Here is a 24,217-nt window from a genome sequence, read left to right as displayed (position 1 = left end):
AGCACGGGAGTGTGCGGGAAGGGTGAGGGCTGGAGAGGCCGGCAGGACCAGCCTCTGCACTGTCACGTCCAGCATAATATTCAGTCAGCCTTTTGACTTTGAGAAGGAGAGAGGCAGGACGAGAGGCCTATTTTATGAAGACATAATAACCATGGAGACGATGGACTAATTGGGAGACCAGTTAGAGAGCCTCAAAGCAGAGCTGATGAGCATCACAAGATACTGAACTAAAGGTATTAGCAGAACATTTGGTGAGAGCACATTAAACTGCATCTGAGCTAAAGAGGAGACATCTGGTGACCCAATGAATACAAGGCGTGGAGAAGATGCGGAATCCAAAGCTAACACCATGGTCTCTAAGACACTGACGCCGTCCTCTAAGCATGCTTAAATAACGAAGAAAATGAGTTGAATTCAAGATAGTTATAAAACATGCCTCTGTGCTGGTGTCCGTAAGGAGTTAAGAGTTCAGAGAAGAGGGCTAGAGAGAGATCAGGACACACCAACCAAGAGGTGTCAAATGCAGCCACCAAAGGGTAACATGAAAAAGGAAAAGAGTAGGGGCATAAGGAAGAAACATATGAGAGTGGGTCAAGGGAGGCGGAAGCAGATCACTGAGAGGGAATCCAGGAGGCTCAGGGTGGGTGGAGCCCAAAACGAAAAAAGATGCTGAAGAGTTTGGGCATGAAGGTGACGGGAGGGGGAAGGACTGCACAGAGATCCTACAGGATGAGGGCGTTAAAAGACTGCTGTCTAGGACAACTGCGTCGCTGAGCGCAGATTCCACAGGGTGGGCAAAGCACAAAGCAGTGTCAACGTAGGTCAAGCAAATGCAAGATAAGAAAAAATTACTCTTTTTAGAGAGATTTGGTTCTAAAAAGAAAGAAGAAATAGCGTTGCCACTTGAGTATGAAATTGAAGGGAGGCAAGTTTTAAGGATAAACGCGACCTGCATACTTTTAGAATGAGAAGCGTCCACAGAAAAGAGGAAGTAAGATCCTGGAGCTCAGGAAATGGGGCAGAGGGAAGAGGTAAGGTAGAGGGAAATGGAGTGTGACTTCTCCTCTGAAACAAGGCAGTAAGAATATGGAGAATGCAGGAGGTGGGCGGGGGCAGTTCAGAGCTTCTCATCTGTACGCACATCAGCAGGCAATAAATATGCCGCGGAGGCGGGGGCCGGAGCCGAGAACCTGTGAGGCAGAACGGCCTGGCCACCAGTGGCACATGCGCAGGTGACTGCCTAGGGCAGTCTGGACAGCACGTCTGTGTGACAGTGCTAGGCCTGAAGAAAAACCCTTGGAGATGTTAGCAAGCGTCTGTTTTATATAATTCTGTAAAAGGCATGTATGTCTTATGGGTTTAGGTGTAGATAGTTGAAGTGTGGTGGTCATGTTATTTACAGAGATGTCAAAGTGACCAACTTTGTCATAAATTTTAAAAAAACCCTAGTGACTGAAGGTTATTTGCCACTAGGGAATTTTAGAAATCTAGGATAAGATTTTGGTTTAAAAAAAAAAGGTAAGTAAGTAGGGGTCTGGGAGGACCAGAGGGCTGTATTCAACGCCAATGAAAGTCAAAGATCACAGCACCAGGCCCCAACAAGGGCCAGGCAGCGGGTTCCGTACCCGGGCAGGCCACGCAGACCTCAGGCCCTGCAGGCCGGGCGGTGTCTGCTGCAGCTACTCAGCTCTGCCATCACGGCATTGAAGCAACCACCGACGATGCACAAAGGAATGAACTCTGCCACAATAAAATTTTATTTATAAACAGGAAGAGTTGAATTTCATATAAATTATGGGACATGAAATATTCTTTTGATTTTATGTTCAACCATTTTAACATGAGAAAGGGGCCATACAGGAATAGGCAGAACGCCAGAGATGGCCGTCATGTGCCAACCCCCGGGCTGACACACAGGCCAGTGTTATGACATTCGCTCTGAAACATGCACAGGATTAGAATTCTATGGCAACGGTATGTCCGGAGCTGAGACGTAACAATGATGCTGACATACTCCCTTACTGCGATTTTTCATAACATATTATAATAAAGACCAAGAAGAGGCGAAAAGGACAGTGGACTAAGAATCCAGATAACAGCGCTCCAGTCTGCATCCTGTCACATGCCGGCCCTGACAGCTGAGCATGACAAGGTGACATCTTAGCGTGTCAGCGTCACAACTGAAAGAAGGTGTCTGTCAGAGGGTGACAGGTGGGGCCGTGGTACATGAAAGGCAAGGCTTGGCAGGCTGTGTTCTCAAACTATAAAGCAAGTTTAAACAATTACTGTGGCATTCCAAGTTGTAGCCGAAACAGTCTATAAATTCTGAGGAAAAATGTTCTAGAAGCTATGTGGGAGAAAGCAGAGTGCAGAAATTTTCATTTTTACTAATTCTTAGGTAGTTTAACCTGTTCTCTCAAAAAAAAAGGGGGGGAGGGGGCATGCTTTTTCCATTATATTCTTTTTTTCCAATTACCTGACTTGCAATATTAGCTTCAGGTATACAGCACAGGGATTAAACATTTATATATGAAGTACTCCCCAATAATGCGAGTACTCGCCTGGCACCGTACATAATTATTAAAATATTACTGACTATATTCCCTGTGCTGTGCTTCACATCCCCGTGACTGCTTTATAACCACCAATGTGCGCTTCTCAGTCCCTTCATCTTTTTCACCCAGACCCTAACCCCTCTCCCCTTTGGCAACCGTCAGCCTTTTCTCTATATCTATGTACCTATTTCTATTTTATTTGTTCATTTATTTTGTTCTTTAGATTCCACATATAAGTAAAGTCATATGGTATCTGTCTTTCTGTGACTGACTTATTTCACTTAGCATAATCTAGGTCCACCCACGTGGCCACAAATGGTAAGATTTCATTCTCTGTTATAGCCACATAACATTCCGTTGGATATATGTACCATACCCTCTTTATCCAATCGATCGTCCAGTGATGAGCACTTAGGTTGCTTCCATACCTTGGCAAGTGTAAGTAATGCTGCAATGAACACAGGGGTGCATATATCTTATCTAGACCATGTCACAGACTTATTCTTTCTTCAAATGTTACCAACTCAGAGACAAAGTACCAAACTTTGAACTTTCAACAATTTTATCAGACTAGGTCAACTCTTCTCACTTATTTATCCATGGATTATCTCAAAGGAAACAAAGGTACCAAATGCCACATTTTTAAGAACTATTTTTTTTTCAAAACCACAGGCTAATGTCATATCTTTGACTCTTCACCAGAGTCCTGGTAAGTAAGGGAAAAGGAAGCAAGGAGAGAGTAACAAACTTCCAGTCCTTCTGCTTTTATTCTTTCTTTATGCAGCAGGTCGGCAGCCCTCAGTTCTAAGTCAAACAATTAGAGAGATTCAACTACATGGCCGTTTACTAGCACTAGTTATAGAGTGGTTTGAGACTGTAAGGGATGGGAGACATCGGCTCTTTTAACATTTTATTCTCCCTTACATAAGCAGGAAGTTTAACCCAGACCACAGCATTTTGAACTAAACCCACAAACCACCAGGGCAGGAAGTCAATTTTCACAACCAGCCTGTTTAGTATAAACTTCCTAGGTGATCATATTACATCTTTATATACCTGGAACCTACAGAGATGCTTGGCACACAGATGCACCCAGTTGTTTGGGATAAGCTTAAAGAAAGGAATTAAGGACCTTGGGCAAAGATAATATTTCACTGGTTCACTCTTATAAACTCTGCACAGACCGAGGTATAAGTTTTCTGGAGAGGCTCCGCGTTTACATTAAGTAAGCACTGCTGACTTGGCTCCAACCTGAGCAAGCCCCCTGTGATGTAACATATGGCTGGCAGCTTATCTGATCCACTACTTTTATTGGGTAAATTTGAGTAGCATTAATTTCTCCATAGCTCTCCATGACCTGAAAAATAAGCATATGGGACCTAGGAAGCCCTATTATTACTTTGAAACAGGTGTTCATAGTGTTCCTTCCCAGGCATACACAGAGTAAAGAGGATTTAACTATTATGCATTTGCTAGTATATTCATATTAGGAGAAGGGCAAAGGATCTTGTAAATGATATTCCTAATTGATATACTTAGGGAGTATTTAATCAGGGTAACTTAGTCATAACCCTCAAGTCTCTCAATCCACAAATTATACCTAGAAAAATCTATTGGGTTAATTTGAATATTTTCCCACAGCTTAGTACATTCAACCTAAGATGACAAATGTAATGATTTAAAAATTAGTAACCATGATATATATTCACTTATAACCCCATAACACTGTAGACATTCAGTATTTCAACTTTGAGTTGCTCTCAAAATGTAGTAATTTATAAAAATCACTTCATACCACTTTTAAGAAATATTTGGTAAAAGAGCTCATATATCCATTTAAATAATATGTAGAACTAATCAAGAAAGTCACTTTCAACATTAGAGTTAAGCTTTAAAATATATTAAATTTGAAAGTAACTCAGGGATTATATACCCCCAATAACTGGCAGATGAATATTTGATAAATATTCGTTCAATGAGAGTTACAAAACTTCACCACCAAGAGTATTGCTTAACAACATTTATTCCACAGAGATCGGAGGTGTACAGTAGCTCTTAAGCTGAATTTAACAGGTCAAATATTTCCTCGGCCTTAACCGTTAACGTAATCTTGCTGGTTAAAGTAGCTAGTCATCAATATTAAAGCATTAAATCTCTTCTACTTCTCAGACCTTCACCAGCCCCAACACCACAGATCGAATGCTCTTCTCTCACTACCGGATCCTTCCGTGGGTCTTCTCTAACCAGGACAATGGTCTAAAAGTGAAGTTGAAAAGTGAGGGTTGGGAAGGGGAACTTCTCTGGACTGTCAACGTGTTTTCACTTCACTGCTGGTCACGTGAAGAAAAGCTTTAAGCCCCCACGGACCAAATACCGTGGTGTCCAGTATCAGAGTGCTCGCTACAGCTTCACCTGGCTCATCATCCGCCTTCCCACCTGCAGTTCATAAGGGAGATGTAAAGAAAATCTACTTTAGTAGTAATCACACTTCAAAAGGCATGTTTAAAAATTCCCTTTTATAGAAGCAAATTTTCCCTTAGGCCTGACTGCTAAGGTTTAAATCAAATTTAAGGACAGTGAAAAAATAGCCACAGAATGTGACAAGAGGACCTGTGTGAAAGTAATGACCTAACCTGAAAAGAACAAGGGAAAAGAGTGACCTAATAACCAGTCAGCCATGTGATGTTGTCACGCAGGTTCTAGACAGCTGCTTTCAATGAGACTCTAGCCACCGTGCAAGCTGCCACAACCAGCCAGAGTAACTTCCAGTTTCTACATTGCAAGAATGAGGTCAGTTAAGAAAGATGCTCCAGAATTTAATTCTATGAAGAAATGGCTAGATGATCCTGTGTCTAAAAGTTGTGGGTCCCCCCTCTCCACCTCCGAAAATTAAGGATAGGCTAGATAATCAGTAAGAGTCTCCTAACCTTGACCATGTACGCTGGGGCAGGAAATCCAAGCCCAGCAGGCTATTAGGACACATTAGAAGTTACTGAACAGAGGGGCGATGGAAATGAAATGTGAACGATCCTTTCTCTAACACTCTTCTTTCAGTGAGCGACACAGCACATGTGGTTTATATTGCAATGGCAGAAAAGGCCAAGGACCCACTAAGGTTGAGAGGTAGTAGAAAAACATAAATTTAAGAGACTTGACCAAAAAAAAAAAAAAAAAAAAAAAAAAAAAAGACAATACCTTCTTTGGGGGTCAGGGGACCTAAAACTAACCACTTTCATGCTTGTACTATAATACCTGCACATAGAAGAACATTAAAATATATACATAAAACTCTAAACAGCCAGACCCACTTTCCAGGAGTTTTATCTTATAATTGGGAGGCAATTATATACACAAGCAGTGTATATAACTTTAAGCAGACAACCAGTACCACCTTGTTGGTAGCCGACTTCCCGCAGTGAAAAGAGCAGACCATTAGTACACACACTCTTTTCCTACCACCTCATCTCTCGAATGACAGTTCCATTTTCACATTGTCAAGGTTTACTGCATTTCCATTCCATTCTATAGTTGTAATTATGACCGTTTTAAAGTGATCATGAGATGGCAAACCACATAAATGTGGCTTTTCAGTGTTTTGATGTAGTAGGTATCACTCACTGAGGAACTGAGTACTGTAGAGGGACCAAGGGAAAGGAAAGTGATTGTTTGGCATTACACCCCAGCCGCTGGGTGAAGGGCATCACAAGCCTACAGCTTCAGCTCACTTTCTTAGTCCATCTTTCCTGGCTGTCCTGGGCCATCGGGGTGGCCAGAGTTCTCTAGAGCTCATGGGTCTTTTTCCCTAAACTTTTCCACCATCAAAACAGAGGCACACACCAAAGTTTTCTAAATCTTTGCAGAACCAAAAATCCCTGACATCTGCTCCACAATTTACAATTTGCCTGGGTACACAATTATAGTTTGAAAATAACTTTCCTTCAAAACTTTAAAGAAAATATTCATTTTTCATCTAGCATCCAATACTGCTTATGAAATGTCGGAGGTCTGTAACCATTGTTCATAACCTCTTTCTTTGAACATTTTTAGGATTTTCTCTTTAACTCTAGAAAATCTGAAATTCCACCAGGATGCCTAGGTGCAGGTCTTTTTTTCATCTGTTCCACTTCTCGCTGAGGACTTGCCTTCGGCTCAAAGAAATTTTCTTCTGTTATTTATTGGTACTTTCTTTCTCTAAACTATCTGTTCCTGCTTTTCAACCTGTTTAAAATTAGAGGTTCTGGGTCTGTCCTCTGTGTCCCCTAGCTTCTCTATTTTTTCTCTCTTTTTGGATGATCCCTTTGACTAAATCAGGTGAGCAGCTTGATTTTTGCCCTGTTCATTCTTTTTTAAGTATGTCCAAGAAATTAAAAATGACAAAAAATGACTTGACTGCTTATATTCCCAGCAATCTCTTGTTTTAAAAGTGTATTACTGCCCTGGTCAGTGTGGCTCAGTTGACTGGAATGTGGGTCCCATACACCAAAAGGTCATGGGTTCAATCCCCGGTCAGGGCACCTGCCTGGGTTGCAGGGTTGGTCCCTGGTCAGGATGTGTACAAGAGGCAACTAATGGATGTTTCTCTCCTCCTCTCTTCTCACTCTCTCTCCTTTCCCCTCTTTCTAAAATCAGTAAGCATGTCCTCGGGTGAGGATTTTAAAAAGTGTACTCCTCTCTTAACTTTGAGCACACTAATTTCTCTCTACTCCTAGGTACTCATTTCCTACAAAGTCAGTTGCTATTTTTTCTTGCTGTTAGTTTTCCCAAAAAGCAAGTAAGATTTTTTACTGGTTTATATTTATGACTAAAAACTAAGTTCATCTTAGAGGTTACAGGCATGAGTTTCTTCTGCCCCAATATAGGCATTGCCCCAACGGGCCTCTAACTTAAAGGAGAGAACTGACACAGGCACACGGTACAGGGTGGGTGACTCCACAGCCAGCTTTCCATGTGGCGCCGGGATATGGGACAGCAGCGTGGCTGAGGCCCTCCACAGCCCGAAGCAAGGGGGCCCTTCCCCTGAGGGTGGGCTGCTTTAGAAGTCCACCTGCTACTCTTCCCAGCCCTCGCTCAGTCTCATGTGGGTATCTGAAGTCAGCTTGAGCTCTGTGTCTCAATCAGGGGTAGAAATCCCACACTTAGATCTCTCTACCTTCTTAAAAAATAGGTGTCTCAGCCCTGGCCGGGTGGCTCGGTTGGTCAGAGCATCGTGCCATACACCAAAAGGCTGTGGTTTGATCCCTGGTCAGGGCACACATCTAGGTTGCAGGTTTGATCCCCAGTCAGGTCAAGTATGGGAGGCAATGGATCGAAGTCTCTCTCTCGCCTGCCCTTCCGCCACCCTCCTTCCCCACCACACACACATCATCTTCTCTCTCTAAGTCAATAAACATAGCCTTGGGTGACGATTAAAAAAAATAGGTATCTCGTTTTATCCTGAAGACTAGACACTTCCTCCACTTGCAGTCATCATCTGCAGCACATGCCAGCAGCTCCTCCTGCTCAGAATATCTTTACCAATCAGCATTCCTTATCTAAAAATGAACGCTCACAACCAACCATGCAGCACGTACTATATACACACACGCAAATGAACGCGCACACACACACAACTATAAATTTGAATTTCCAAAGACATACTTTTATACCACATACACATACACACATCGTCCCTTGAAATAAAATTTTACAGCTATGACAATGGGAAAAAATTAAACTCACAAATAGGAACTGGTAAGAGCTCCAACTCAAATACATGAAACGTGTTACTATATAAGTTTTAAAGCTCCGTGTATTATAAATAAATGAGACTATCAGAGCCTTAAATTTTCAAAGTAAATTACATATCATGAAGAGTTTGGCACATTTTAAGCTGTGATTTCTCACATTAAGTCACTCAAGAAATTCAGTATTTTGCCCTGACCGGTGTGGCTCAGTTGGTTTGAAAGTCTTCCCACAAAGCAAAAGGTCACCAGTTTGACTCCTGGTCAGGGCACATGCCTGGGTTGCAGGCTGGGTCCCCAGTTGGGGCACATATGAGAGCCAACCGATCAATGTTTCTCTCTCACATAGATGTTTCTGTTCCTTTCTTTCTCTCCCCCTTCCCCTCTTTAAATAAGGAAGGGAGGGAAAGAGGGAGAGAGAGAGAGAGAGAAAGAGAGAAAGAAAGAAATTCAGAATATTATTGAGAAAAGCAGAAGAGAGCATTTCCAAGTTTATCTAAATTTAAAAATCCCCCTAAAAAATGCTAAAGCCTAATTTTACTCACATTCCAAAGAATTTCTAAAATCACTATTTCACTCTCCACATCTTTCTATATTTCAAAAAGGGCTCCGCCGCGTAAGACAGTGGAGGCGATACCCGGTAGCTCTCCTGTCCAGAATCATGTCATTTCTTTGCTTGAAACTATTCGAAAGGCTCCCAACCATTTTAAGATAAAGTCCAGAATCCTTAACTGCTCTGAAAATCCTGCATACACTTCTCTAGACTCATTTAGAGCCCCTCAGTTCATGCTTTTCTCCCTTTTCATTCCCCTCCATAAAACTCCCCCCACAACAGTCTGCCCATCCTCTCACATCATGAGTCCCATCCCATCTCAGGGCCTTTGCACATGCTGTCCCCATGCTCTGGGCCGTTCCCCTGTCCCCCTCCACCCCCAGAGGGGTACGTGCTTCTCTCGTGCCGACTCCCCGACTTGTATATCCTTGGGAAAGCATTTCCTGGTCACAGCCCTCAGACTCAGGTCCGTTAGCATCATCATGTTTGTTTTAAAGGAAAGGGGGAAAAGAAAAAAAGCTGCTCTATTTACAATGTTTCTTGTACTAGACGGCAAACTCCAAAAAAGCAGGTGTGGGATCTGTCATGCCACTGTACCCTTTGTATCTGGCACTGTGCCTGCACCTGCAGGTACTCAATACATTTCTTTCATGATCTAGCACTTGAATCATCTCTGATCAGAAAAGGAGAGTCTACAAATTCTTACATAAACTGCTTGTTTTGTACCAGTTCCACATAACAAGCATGAACATCTATAAAAATAAATTTTAACTGCCATGGCAGCAAATTTAATCAATCATCAGAGTAGCATACAAAAGCAGTAAAAACTACTTTGGGAGAATCTCTAGTTTTATTTTTCCTTATTGAGGTAGGTAACAAAATAGCATGTTGATTAGACAGTCATTATAACAAACATTATGCACTGTCATAAGTTATTGCTTATTTTAATAAACACCTTCCTAATCACAGTAGAAAGGCAAAATAAACAAAAACTACATGGAAACATTTAAGATAGAAACTGTGAATTTCATAGGAACACAATCTCAATTATTTGTTACGTTCTGTTCTACCTAACATTTCCAATAGTAAACAAATGCATTGGGACTATTCTGAACATAAGAGCAAAGAAAATATGTGACAGAAGCTCACAGACATGAAAATGTGTCTTCAATTTCCAGAACATGGGAATAATAGCAAATGTCAAGAGACTATGTCTCTACACAACACTTCAGTATGGTTCCAGATTATTTTTCCAATGAGAAAGGGAATCCTTTACAAAGCTTACCTAAAATGAACCGCACAGACTAAGTTTTAATTTTGTGTTCCAAATTTGACAGTGTGCCTCAAGACTGGAAACATGAACTGATGAAGATAGCATCTTGGGCTACACAAGGAGAGGCTGGACAGATTCCAGGAGACAGACACTTAACAAGCTCCTTGATGTCTCAGTTCAATCTGTGTGGCTTTTACAAATGAACACGCCACCTTCAGAGCACTGGATTAGTCAACAACTTTCTTCTTCATTGGCTAAACTTAGAAACACTCTATCATAACAACAAAGGCAAGAATGGAAACTGGTATCATATGAAGATAAAAGAAAAACAATAAAGAAGTAGTATCTATCCACATTTGCTTAGCATAACTCCCAGAGGAAATGAGAGACAGTCGTAGGGAAACATGACCCAAGACAGTGACTGTGCAGGGCTGCACTCTTTGTGAAAACTATACCCACACTCCCCAAATGTGACCTGTCCTGATTCAATAGTTATGGACATTCAAGTATCTTAAGGCAAGATAAGCTTTTATTAACTGGCCCCAAATTAAATGAGCCACATATTGGGTGTTTCGAATTACTTAGATAAGCTTTTTGATCATTATTTGGTTATTTAACATCCCAGCCTCATGACCTGGCCTTTGCTAGCAAAGACTCTGGATTATTAGTCTTATTCCAGTTTAGGATATCATGTGAGTTAACGCTGTCCATGAAAGTTCTATGGGTGTTTGTCCTTTATATTCTAAAGGGGTAGGGGAAGTGGTGAAGAATATAGAAAGGCATGTCAGAAATGGGATACATGCAGATCTACGAAGAACCAGAAGAAATAGACTAAGTTTTCTTGGATTTTCTATTATTCTTGAATAAACTTCACTCATAAAACTTTTCAATTTGAGACTCCTAACAAATATCTTCATTTATAGGTAGAGAAAACAGATGCCCCAAGGGAAAAAAATGCTATTAATTTTCTATAAAATATAAATAGCTAAACAAAGATGATTCCCTCTATTTTTTGGTTCAGTTTCCAAATAAAGAACTGCATATTAGGGATGCTGGCCTGGTAGCTTAGTTGGTTAGAGCAGCATCCCAATATGCCAAGGTTGCAGGTTTGATCCCCAGTCAGGGCACATAGAAGAATCAACCAATGCATATATGAAATAAGTGGAACAACAAATCAATGTTTCTCTCTCTCATCCCCACCTCCTCCCTGTCTCCTTTCTCCCCTTCTTCTCTCCTCTAATAGTCAATCAATAAATTTTTAAAATATATTTTTAAAAAGAATTGCAGCTCTGAGTGGTGTAGCTCAGTGCGTTGGGTGTCGTCCTACACACTGAAAGGTCCCTGGATCAATTTCCAGTCAGGGTACATGGCTGGGTTGCCAGCCCAGTCCCTGGCTGGGAGTGTACAAGAGGCAGCTGATCAATGTTACCCTCTGGCACTGACATGCTCCCCTTCTTTCTCCCTCCCTTCCCCTCTAAAAAAATGATAAAATCTTTTTAAAAATTACAAAAAAAGAACTGCATATCAGGAATGTCTCTATAGCACTTCACATTTTTCAAAGTAAGTAATTTCACATTTGACATTTCCTGAAATCTTTACAATAGCTCTGTGAAATCTGTGAAATGTCCCCATTTACTAAGCGAAACACTAGAAACAAGTTGGCATGCTCCTAATTATGCAGTTAAGTAGGCACGAGGCATTATGGGCACTAGGTCTAAATGCTAGATCAAAAACTCTTCCACTATATCTGTTCATTCAATAATTAGCATTCAACACCTACAATGTGATAGGAACTATTCTAGGCACTTGGAAGGGTAGAGTAATGAACAAATCTCCACCCTCATAATTAACATTTTAATGAGCACCACCACATGATTTTTTTTTCTTGGTTTGACTACTCAGATGCCCTTTACAACACCAAATGTTCAATTACTTTCTTTGCTCATCTAAGGAGCTTAAATGTAGTCAAATTAATAAATCACAAAAACCAAACATTCACAACATAAAACATGTTTGAAAAGTTATTAAACATTGGCAATTCAAACTGAAATTAAGGTATAGGCCCCTATCCTCAGATGCTTCCAAATAGAAAACAATGTTGTTAGGATCATTTTCAAAAATGAAAAAAGAACCAAGATAACTGAGTTTTGTCTAATATTGCACATTGAGTGTTTTAGGGGGAAAAATATCATTCTAGACCTTCTTAATTTTAAACCAATAGGCTGCAAATTTAGAAATACCAAAAGAGTTAAGTTTAGCAATTATTTTATTTTTAATGTTACTTTCTGTACATTATCCAAAACAACATTTACATTATTCAAATATATCAGGAAAGAGACCTAAAATTTGAGCCTTTACTACTTCAGCCTTTAAAGGCATTTGGAAACACCTTTATTTAATCTCTTACAACTCTATAAAATAAATATAAATATAGAAGAGGTTGAAAAAGCTTAAATAATTTGCCTGTTTGGACTATTTGATATATTAAGACTTTAAAAATTACGAAATTTGGCATTACAAAACCAGTTTGGAAAAGGGAAAGCAATTTTGGGATCCACAATTAAAGTTTCAATTTAATTAATATTCAATTAATTTCCCTATGAGAATTTAAAGGTATTGAATATATATCAGTCATCTTTAAGAATATATACCTCGTATCCTTTAAGCAAAAAATAATTATCCAACTTACACACACACATTTAACCAATTTGCACAACTGTAGCTGTGAAGACAAAGCGCTTCTCTTAGCAATATCTTACAAGTCATAATACCCGTGTTATCTCCCTATGAAATTAAATCATACAAAACATCACTTTCCCTCATTTTCTTCAGAAAAGCAAACTTTCAAGAGAGCAAGATTTTAATAAGCTTGTTCTCACCACCTCAAGACAAAACTTGAGCACTTCCCATACACTCTCCCATAGTTTACCAAGTTTTGTTATCTAGAGCCACGCATGGTCACGACGTCATCAGATACGTCAGGAAGGCTACCCGAGGGTCTCCCAAACAAAAAAGCAGGCAGCAAAAAGAGAGCCAGAGGTCCTCCCAGAGGTTATAATCCAAAAGAGCCACCAGCAACCACACCACTGGAGACACCCTCGGGAGCAGCGCCACCGGGGGCGCCTGCGGAAACCAGGCAGACGCTCCTTCTTAAGCAGGAAAGAGCTAAGCTGTAACCCAGGAAATAGCAGAGGCCAGGTTCCTGGGCTCTCAGGGGGAACAAGAAGAGATGAGAATGTTAGACCAAGGGGCCAGAGGATATATACAAGGTCCGCCCACTGGATACAGGTGGGCTCCTCATAGCTATGGCCTCTCTCCACATGTTCTACAGGGAATTCATCTTTAATTTATGAGTAATTTTCTCCCCTAAATGTCAGGGTCAAGAAATAGAAACCAAATATCTAAGAAGCAGCATCTAATCTGACGCCCGGGCGAACACGAAAGGACATCGGCCCGTCCCTTGGGAAAAGAGTGAGTGTGTGAGAGGGAGCCGGAGCAGGGCAGGGTGACAGAACCCCGTCTCAGATCTGATCCCCAACCGCGCCTCCTCGTGGCAGCGGATGGCCTTACCCAACAGTCTTTAAAAGCACCGGACTGTATACAGCCACGGATCATTTTGCAACAAAATTCAGTAAAATAAAAACTATCAGTTTACATTAAGCATGCTTGTGAATGGGAAAACAATGTTTCAAGCTGATATTTCAAGTGATGCCAATCTTTCTTCTGGAAGAAAAAGATGGCTAATAGAGAAAGAGGTGCAAAGACTCCACCTACCTTAAAATATTCAAAGCCCAAACTGAAATTATAACAGTAGTCATTGTGACAGTGGGTTCAGAAAGAATAAAAATTCATTTACCTTAGCAGCAACATATATGACAGGTCAGGTTCCCTTCTAGCTGGTGTGATCAACAAAACAAAGTCCCTGTCCGTGAGCAATTCATACACAAGTGAAGGGAAACAGACCTGGTCTTAAAGAAAATGCTCAATATTTATTTTCTTGAAAATGCTGGCTTTTCAAGAGAGAAATGAAGTCGAAATAAAAAAGAAAATGCTTTAATAGAGAGTTACTTGAAACTTCTAAGATACAGAATGTGCACACTATTCCAGTTAATTATTTATGCTACATTATGAGTAAAGTTTAAGTTAAAACTGTAATTTCTGATATGTTAATGGGCTATCTTTGACAAAGAACCCTCTTAATTGGCCACCTGGAAGAACTCTTCGATATGGAGGACTAAATATGAATGACTGTCTATTCTCTTACAAACCCACACTAGAATGGCAGCTAAACTAAAGTCTCATAAACCCAGATGGAAGACTGACCCGGAGAGGAGACCCTATCAGACTAAGTCAAGTCTATTTCATTGAGAAAGGAAAAAACAGGTCAATGCTAACCGATTTTGGTTTCAGCATTCCCTGTTCTAGGGTCCCACGGTGGGCGAAAAGCCAACAAGGACCTAGAAAGCTTGGAGAACGGAGGTGGCAAGGCAGAGAGCAAAGGGAATGAGGGATTTCTATGGTGAAGCCAAAACAGGGCGACTGTTTCAAAGGCTACTAGGAAAAGCCCTGGGCGCCCCCCCTAGTCCAAGCACTGCTCCCCTCTGCTTTTCTCAAAGGCAGGTTTTATTACTTACCCTGAAACACAAAGCTGCCAGATTTAAGACACTACACAAACAAGCGTACTTACAGAACCACAGGAGGTGTACCTGAAGTCAGCACAGACGAGAAGGTAAAGTCAGTGAGGGCAGGGACTTAACCCTGTTTGGATCACTACTGTATCTCCATTATCTACAATGGTGCCTTGCACATAGAAGGTACTTAATAAATATTCAACAAAGGACTTTAGTAGAGGGGTTTTTTAAATCTCCAAGAAAATAGAACATCCAAAAAAATCAAAAATAAAAGAACAGGAGAGAAAAATAAAAAATGGGTACATGAATCCAGGAGATTCGACATCTGACTAAAAGGAGTATCTGGAAAGAAAGAACAAAGAAAACTGCAAAGGAGGAGAGAATTACAAAGAAATAATGCTTGAAATTTTGTGAAGCTTATGTTTCCATGTTGAACTGCCTAGTAATGTCTAGCACAGAAGTGAAATTTCAAAATGCCAGGAAGTAAAGATTCTAAAATACCTGGGGTGTTAATAAAAAAAAAAAAAAAAAAGTCACAAGAATCAGCAGTGAGAATGAAACAAGACTTCTAAAGCAAGCCTGAAGCTAAAATAGAAGGGAACAATGCCTTGCCAACTCTGCTGGAAATGGGTTCTAACCTAGAATTCTATACCTAGTCCTAGAGTCAAGCGTAAGAGTGAGGGTACAATAAAGGCACTTTCAAACATACAAGGTTCTCAAAGTTTACCTCCCACGTGTCCTATATCCTCTCCTACCCACCACTCCTGAAAAGCAACAGGAGAACGCATTCTGTAAGAGAGGGAATATAAGGAAAAGGAAGTTTCTGCATCTAGAAAACAGGTGAGATGACACTGAAGAGAGAATAGGAGAATTCCAAGGATGAGAGCAAAAGGCAGTCCCGCCACGACAGCTGCGCAGGGTCCTACAGAGAACCCGCTCAGAGGACACGACCAGGAGGGAGAGTTTAAAAAAAAAACAACAAAACACCAAAACCCTTGGTGGTTTTACATGTCTAACTATACAAAAGATGGTTCATCTGGAGAGTTTGGGAATAAATTAATGACAAAGACCAAGAAAAAAAAAAAATCAAGTAAGTGTGTTTTTACCACTAACTCTAGGAAAAACAAAAAGTTAGATGGAAAAAAAAAAAAGATAAAATATTGCATGGCTTAGATAAGCATTTCTATCATAATCAACAGGCATATCCTAAGGTTGGTAAAAAGCTCCATGGGAAAATATGTGAAGACAAAGTATAAGGAGGGGGTGTCAAAAAATAATTAAACCTTCACCATCCAAAGCAGAAAGCCAATAGATAATGTTTTAAATTGACAATTCAAGCAATAGCCATATAGGCATGGCATTTATAAATAGGCAAACAACAATATTGAAACAAATAGCTTTTGTTAAATAATTACATCTAGATAATAAAATGGGCATGGGAGGATGGGGCAGGAATTTGCTATTTTTCTTATAGTACCCATAAAACTGATACTTTCTAAACTACAGACACATTGCTTTATAAAATATACATTTCAAAAAAGTTCATCCAATGAATAACCTAATACACTGGGTTACTTCTTACTTCATATTGGGCTTATGGATCTTTGGAACAAAAGCATTATTCTCACAGCAAAAGGATTTAGATTTATATACAAATTTAGCAAAAGACTAACTTCGGTTTTAAAATGATAGTTCTCTGCTTAACATCTTATATGAAATTTAAATAGATTAAATAAATCATGAATAAAACAGCAGCTTGTCAATTCACTTCCTCAGAATCTCACAATTCTGCTGTAGCCCCGTCAATGCAAGTAAAATCAGATAATCAGGCACTTAGTCTAAAATCTCAAAAGCCACCAGCAATTAGGATCATTTACATCTAATTTAACAAAAACCTCTCCTTTATTCTTTTTTTTTATTTTATTTTTTTTTTTTTTAATTAACCTTCTCTGTCAATGTACCCTGAAAGTAAATGACCTAAAGCAGGGTTCAGCAAACCAGGCCTGAGTAGTCCAAATCCAACCTGCCCCTATTTTTGTAATACCCACCAGCTAAGAATGGTTTTTACATTTTTTGATGCTTTAAAAAAATAAGAATATTATTTTGTAACACATGTAAAAACAATCACATGAAATTCAAATCTCAGTGTCCGCAGGTACAGATGTACCGAACACAGCCTTGCTCATCAATGCCCGCATCTATGGCTGCTCTCTAGCAAAGGCAGAGCCTATGTAGCCTGCAAAGTCTGAACTATTACTATCCAGTGCCTTTCAGAGAAAGCGTGTTGACCCCTGAGCTTAAAAACTCTAGTTCTAAATTTCATTTGAAATCTAAATAAAATCGTCAAATTCATATCTTTAAAAAACGTACATTTAAAAAGTCCTTGAATCAAGGGATGTGTGAGTAAGAAACCTGGGACAATCTACACAACCTTGAAAGAGGAAAGTCCAAAGGGGTCTTCTTAGCGTCACGCGGGTGAGAGGGAGCAGCACCAAGACCAGAGTCTCCGGACTCCGCGGTGGTCACTCTCTCAGGGAAGCGCCTGCTGCCAAAGTCTTAACCCTAATACTCCTTTGCTCCTGTTCCACTTTTACTAAATAACTGTGTAAATAACCACTTGATTTTAATCAAAATGTTAAAACATGTTTTGATGTGCTTTTCCCCAAATATTTAAAACAGATTTCTCTTGAAATTAACTTATGACTGTGCTCTCGGCTGTGCCCCCAGGATGTCCCTCCAGCCCCGTCACCCTCGCAGGCCTCTGAACGCCCCGTTTCTCACCTCTGACAGTGAGTGCGGCACCCGCCTCAGAGGAGCGCGGCGGGGCTGAATAAAGTGAAGGCCATCAAAAACTGAGCGTACTGACTGCCACCATCAAGAGCTCAAGAAATGTTACCTATTACACTTTGTCTTATCAGGTCCAAACACTTTATAATCATTCGTACCCTCGAGAGCTTTATGGACAGTGTTCCCCAGCTTCAGGGTCCATAAGAGCCACACTGGGGACCTTGTCAGTGCAGTGCAGATCCCCACGGCCCTGCTCCCAGCTACACTGGTTATTTAACCTGGAAGGGCAGGAGTCTGCATTTTCAACCTAAAGCCACATTTGGATACAGGTAGTCCATGGAATAGAAACAGTGTTCCTAGATAAGGAAACAGACACTGAGAGGTTAAGAGGCCAACAAAAGCCTAAATAATCACAGCTCTAATTAAGGTGTCTACTTAACCAAAATAGCAAGGAGCTGAGAACTATTCATTTGTGTTTGCAATTTTTCCTTTTACAAGTCCTATTTCTTTAAATTTAAACTTCTGTTGAGCTCCATAAGTTAACTTACACAACATACAACAAAGACTATTTCTCAGTTTATTAAGGTGAGAACTTCCAATTAAACATCCAGCTACACATTTAAGGGTCTCAAAATGGTCAGTACTCGGGTCCCAATGAAACCTCAGTTTTCTGCCCTAGTCGGTGCGGCTCAGTGGATGCACTGAGCACTGGCCTGGGAGCCAAAGGGCAGTCAGGGCACCTGCCTGGGTTGCGGGCCAGGTCCCCTGTAGGGGACGCATGAGAGGCATCCACACGTTGATATTTTTCTCCCTCTCTTTCTCCCTCCCTTTTCCTCTGTCTAAAAATAAAACCTTTAAAAAAAAAAACCCTCAGTTTTCTGTCTTGGAATTCAGCACCCACAACCTTGTTACCATCCCCAAAGAATTTAAAACCGACCCATCTTACTTAAGGTATATCTGCAGACAGAAAGAAAGAAAAAAAAATAGTATATATTCCTACTTTACAATACAAACTAAAACAAGCACAAAACTAAATACATTCTATACGAAGAACCCCTGATGTGCAATACATGTAAAGTGAATTGCATACAACAGCCACACCCCCGGGTAAGGTCTGTCCATTTAAGTGTCTATTCCAAATCCAGCAACAACAGTTGACAGAGGCAAGAGTCTGAGAACAGAGACGAGTGGGTGTGCACTTGCCTTGCTCCAGCCTGTGGCACAGGGAGCGCCTCGCTGCTTCCATCTCCGGAGTCGGGTTATCGAGGACGTGTCTACACCACTGCAAAGGGCTCAGGGCTTTCTCTGATGATGAGAATGTCTTTGAAGAGCCAACGTACAACCTTTAAAAGAGAAATCTACATTATAGGTATTATATAGGTTTATAGACATCCCTGGTCTTCTAGAGAAAATAACACGTGTTTAACAATTTCTACCAAAACAGAACTCACATTTAATTAGTTCAAATACCCCAATTACTTTAACAGGCAAACATCCCCAAACAGAATTTGACACTTTCTGTAGCTTGGTGGGAAGGATTCCAGAAAACTATGGAAGTATGTCTGAGCGTCAGAGGTTGGAGGCTCTTATCAGGAAGAGTTCACTTCCAGCAGCTGTACCATTACATAATAATGGGTAGGATTCAAAATAACCACAAAGCACTGTAAGGTAAAACAAAGATTTCCTTTCACTGCTATACAGTTCTAAGGTAAATTTTAGATTTTCAGTGATAGGGTTATATAAAAAGGCTTATTTTGAGGATTAACCAACAGTTAAGTAAAAAAAAAGGAAAAAAGAAAATTATAATCACTGGCCTAGTAACTGACCTTACTTTATAAAGCTGTAGTCTAATTACAAATCTCATTAGAGTAATACTCCTTCAACAAAGTTACCATAATTCTAATGAGTGCACTTTCTTGAAATAACGTACTTCATTATTCACTCTTACTGTGGATAGTCAGAAGTCCCACCTATTAGGGTACCTTACCAGTTATCCAGGATGGCTGGGGAGTGTACTACTCCTCGGGCAATTATTATTTTAAGTCAGGGGTTGGCAATCTTTTCTCTGTAAGGGGCCAGCTGGTAAGCACTTAGGACTTGTGGGCTATGGTCTCTGTCGCAACCACTCAACTCTACTGTTGCAGCCCAACAACATCACAGGTGGTTTATAAACGAGTTAACTTCCTAGAAACCTCAGCTACCAACATTAAAAGTTGAATTTCCTATAATTTTCACATGTCAAAGAGTATTCTTTTCATTTTTTTGAATCATTTAATAATATAAAAAAATCCAGCTGACCAGCCATACAAATCAGGCAGCAGGCCCAATGTACCCATAGGATACAATTTGCTAACTCCTATTACAGATGAAAGATTCCAAATATCTGTGTTAACTGATTTACTAGTAATCCTAATATCGCATCATTCCCTGAGAGTATGGACATTGTCCTGCCTTCATCAAGAGTATCCTGATTAGTTAAAAGTTTATATTCCTGGGCCCCATCTCTGTCTGCTAGGACAAGATCATCGCCTGCCTATGCAAGTCCATCCCTTTCGCCCTACCCTACAGAAGGCCCCTGAACTGTCCAGCACTAGGGTAGCCCTGTATACCTCCAAGTAAAGGTTCACCTAGGCCAGCTATTCACAGTCTTTGGTGCGTCAAAATCTTAGAGGGCTCGTTGAAACAAAAATTGCTAACACCTGATTATAAGCAGGCCTAACCTATGTGATTCAGCAGGTTTGGAATGGCGGGTGGGTCAAAGAATCCGAATGTCTAACAAGTTCCCAGGTGATGCTGGTACTGCTGTCTGGAGCCCACACCTGAGGATGGAGGCACTGGGCTGAGCCAATCACAGGAATCCCATTATCCCTATTTGTCCAGTGTCTGCTTTAGGCACAAGCCCTGGACACAATCCTAACCAAGAAAAACTAAGAGAAAAATTCTGATGGGCATGTGGACAAGAGTCGCCTCATTTTTAATGAAGTCACAAAAGACCCAATTATATGCTCCCTACAACAAATATACACTTTATATGTAAACACATAGGTTAAAAGTAAAAGGATGGAAAATTATTTTTTAAAAAGCTACCTACAAGAACCCTAGCTGGTGTGGCTCAGTGGATTGAGTGCTGGTCTACGAACCAAACTGTTGATGGTTCGATTCCCAGTGCAGGGCACATGCCTGGATTGCAGGCCAGGTTCCCAGCAAGGAGCGCACGAAATGCAACCACACATTGATGGGTCTCTCCTCTCTTTCTCCCTCCCTTTCTCTCTCTAAAAATAAATATATATAATCCTTAAAAAAAAAAAAAAAAAGCTACCTACAAGAAAAATCCAGACCCAGAAGGTGTCACCACTGAATTCTACCAAATATTTAAAGAATACCAATTCTTTGCAAACTCCTCTAGAAAAGCAAGAAGACAAAACTCATCCCAAGACATCCTACAACGCTGGTGTTACTGACATGAAAACTAGAAACCAGACACAGACATTACAAGGGAAGAAATTAAAGATCAATATCCCTTATGAACAAAGAAGTGAAAAGTCTAAATAGGTTAGCAAACTGAGTCCAACCATATATAAAGGTGTACTGCATCATTACCAAGTGGAGTTTATGCCAGGAATAAAAGGTTGGCTTACTATTCAAACATCAGTGTAACTTATTGTATATACTAAAACAAAAAACCATATAATAATCTCAATGGATGAAGAATAAAGCATATTGTATCAGTTCATCATGAAAAACTCTCAACAAATTAGGAAAAGAAGGAAACATCCTCAATCTCATTAAAACACATCTACAAAAACAGTATCTGTAACAGTGAAGACTATGAACACTTTTTCCCTAATATCAGGAACAAGACAATGACTGCAGGTTCTAGCCAATGCAGTCAGGCAATAAATAGTTACATTGGAAAGAAGTAAATCTGTCTTTAGGTGTAGATGGCATGATTATCTATGTAAAAAAATCTGAAAAATCTACAAAAAAAGATATCAATAAGGGAGTTTTCAAGCAAGATTATAAGATACCAGATCAATGTATAAAAGTTAATTGTATTTGTATAAAAGTTAATTGTATTTTTATATTAGCAAAAATGAGTGTTTTTGAAATTTCACTTTCCACTTACAATAGCATTAAAAAAACATAAAATGCTTAAGGATAAATCTGACAAAAGAAGTCAAAATCGATACACTTAAAACTACAAAATATACTGAGAAACATTAAAGAAGATAGAAATAGATAATATTCATGAGTCAGAATATTAAATATCATAAAGATGTCAATTATTTCTAAATTGATCTACTTAACAATATCCCAATCAAAATCTCAGCAGGCTCTTAGTAGAAATGTAAAAGCTGATTCTAAATTTCACATGGAAATGCAAAGATCCTAGGAAAGCTAAAACAACCTTTAGAAAACAATGAAATGGGAGAGCTACTACTGACTGAGACTTATTACAAAGCTGTAATAGCAGTTTTATGTGGCATAAAGTTAAATAGATCAATGGGCACAAAGAGATGGTCCAGAAACAGAACTACACATCTATGGAATACTGATTCTTGGCAAATTACAAAGACAATTCAATGAAGAAAAGATAGCCTTTTGAACAAATGGTGCTACTTATCCAGAACAAATGGATATCCATATGCAAAAGGTAAATTTTGATCTATACTTCTCACAATATCCAAAGTTAACACAAAACAGATGACAGACAAAAATGTAAAACCTGAAACTACAAAATTTTTAGAAGAAACCATAGGTGAATGTCTTTGTATCTTTGGGTTGGCAAATATTTCTTAAAGATACCATTTCTTACACCAAAAGCATAATCTATAAAAGAAAAAAAAATTATCAATTGAACTTCAAAGTTAAAACTTTGCTCTTTGAAAAACACCATTAAGAGAATGGATGATTAACCACAGATTGGAAGAAAATACTTGCAAGTCATGTATCTTATAAAAAAATTTGTATGTTTTGTAGAATATATGTGTGCGCGCGCGCGCGCGCACACACACACACACACACACACACATATATAAACTCTGCAAACAATAATAAGCAACCCAATTTTTTTAAATGGACAAAATATTTAAGCAAATATATCACCAAAGAAAATCTATGGATGACAAACAGAAAATATGCTCGTCATTAATCATTAGGGAAATGCAAACTAGACTGACAATGAGAATACTACACATCCATCAGAGTGCCTACAGTTAAAAAGACTGGCCATAGCATGTTTGGTGATGATGTGGAGCAAATGAAACTCATACAGGTAGAACTATAAATTGGCATAACCACTTTAGAAAAGATTACAGCAGCTTCTCCAAAAGTTAACATACACCTTCTCTCTGTTCTAGCCATTCAATAGTCATTAAATATTTAGCCTAAAGACATGAATACATGAGTCCATAACAAAGACTTATTGTAATAGCCAGAAATTGAAAACAACCAAGTGTTCATTATAAGATGAATAGATAAACAAATTCATTGTTATGGCCATACAATCAAATAGCTCTCACAATGAAAAGGAACGAACTAGTGATTCATGCAACAACACAAATGAGGTTCAAAATAATTATCTTGATTTTAAGAAGCCAGACCAAAACAAATGAAAAAGCGTACATACTATATGATTTCATCACTCTAAAAGTATAGAAAATGCCAACTAATCTGAAAAGAAAATGGCTCACAGGTGGCCGGGGCTGGAGGCAGGCGGGATCGGGAGGGAGGGAACACAAGAGCAGAGGAGGGCACCTGGAGCGTGCGGGTACAGCGCTGACTTGATAGTGGTGCCAGTTGCACGGGTGGATGGATACACACGTCAAAACCTATCAAATGCTACATTTTAAATATATGCAGTCTATACGTCACTTATACCTTAGAAAGATTTAAAACAGAAGTCTCAAGACAGGAACTTCCCCTCAATGTTCTTCTGACTTGAGATTCAAGTTGCCATCACCACACAGGTGAATTAGAGGCACAGATGCCACAGCCCTGACATAAATAGGCCACTAAATTAATCAAGTCAGAAATTTCCTTTAGACCCCAAGTTAATAAAATCTCCTCACTGTTTAATCCACAAACGTATGTCACTGTCTGAGCCTTTGCTTCCTCTCAAATCGCTCTCAGCTGCCATGTGAAGCCACCATCTGAAGCATGGTTCTGCCCACTGCCTCTAGTGCAAGGGACAACTGTACATATCTGCTGCTCCTAGGAAGCTTTCACTAACCTGTGTGCCTCAGGACTTCAGAAGCTCATACCAGAGAGAGAGAGAGAGAGAGAGAGAGAGAGAGAGAGAGAGAGAGAGTTAGCAGAGTTTATTGCTTTTTGCTTGTAGGGGAATGCCGCAAGAAGATTCCCTTAATCTCTTAGAGCCTTATGTTACATGGTTCTTCCATTTGACCGCAGAGATTCAAAAGCAACGCTCACCTCCCATAGGCATCTGATTACTCAGTGACTCACTGTGCCGTATTTATGTATGGGGATTTCTCTCTTTCATACTCCATGTCCCCTCATGCTGTTTGGTACAACAGTATGTCTCCCCCCCACCCTGAAGCTCACAGAACATGAGGATGACCAGGAAATTCAGTTGAAAGTAGGCACAGGGAACAACTGGAACCGCCAAGTCCCACCTCTACCCACAGCAACCAGTCCCGCCACCCCTTCTCCATGACAACCTAAGACCAGAGGTTTAC

The 24,217-nt window shown here is 40.0% G+C and overlaps 1 protein-coding gene across 2 annotated transcripts in view; it reads right to left on the bottom strand.

Annotated features, from left to right (window-relative positions):
- SLAIN1 (SLAIN motif family member 1) overlaps positions 1–24,217 on the bottom strand; it is a 56,019-nt gene that overhangs the window by 23,716 nt on the left and 8,086 nt on the right. For both annotated transcript variants that reach the window (XM_054586632.1, XM_054586633.1), the window contains exon 2: positions 18,723–18,862. In XM_054586632.1, coding sequence (XP_054442607.1) covers positions 18,723–18,862 — 140 coding nt within the window. The remainder of the gene's footprint in view (positions 1–18,722; positions 18,863–24,217) is intronic.

Source organism: Pteronotus mesoamericanus, unplaced genomic scaffold, assembly GCF_021234165.1.
Source record: "Pteronotus mesoamericanus isolate MK-2021 breed Mesoamerican mustached bat unplaced genomic scaffold, CSHL_Meso_final contig_94, whole genome shotgun sequence".
NCBI classification, from domain to species: domain Eukaryota; kingdom Metazoa; phylum Chordata; class Mammalia; order Chiroptera; family Mormoopidae; genus Pteronotus; species Pteronotus mesoamericanus.
This window is presented reverse-complemented; position numbering and strand designations above follow the sequence as displayed.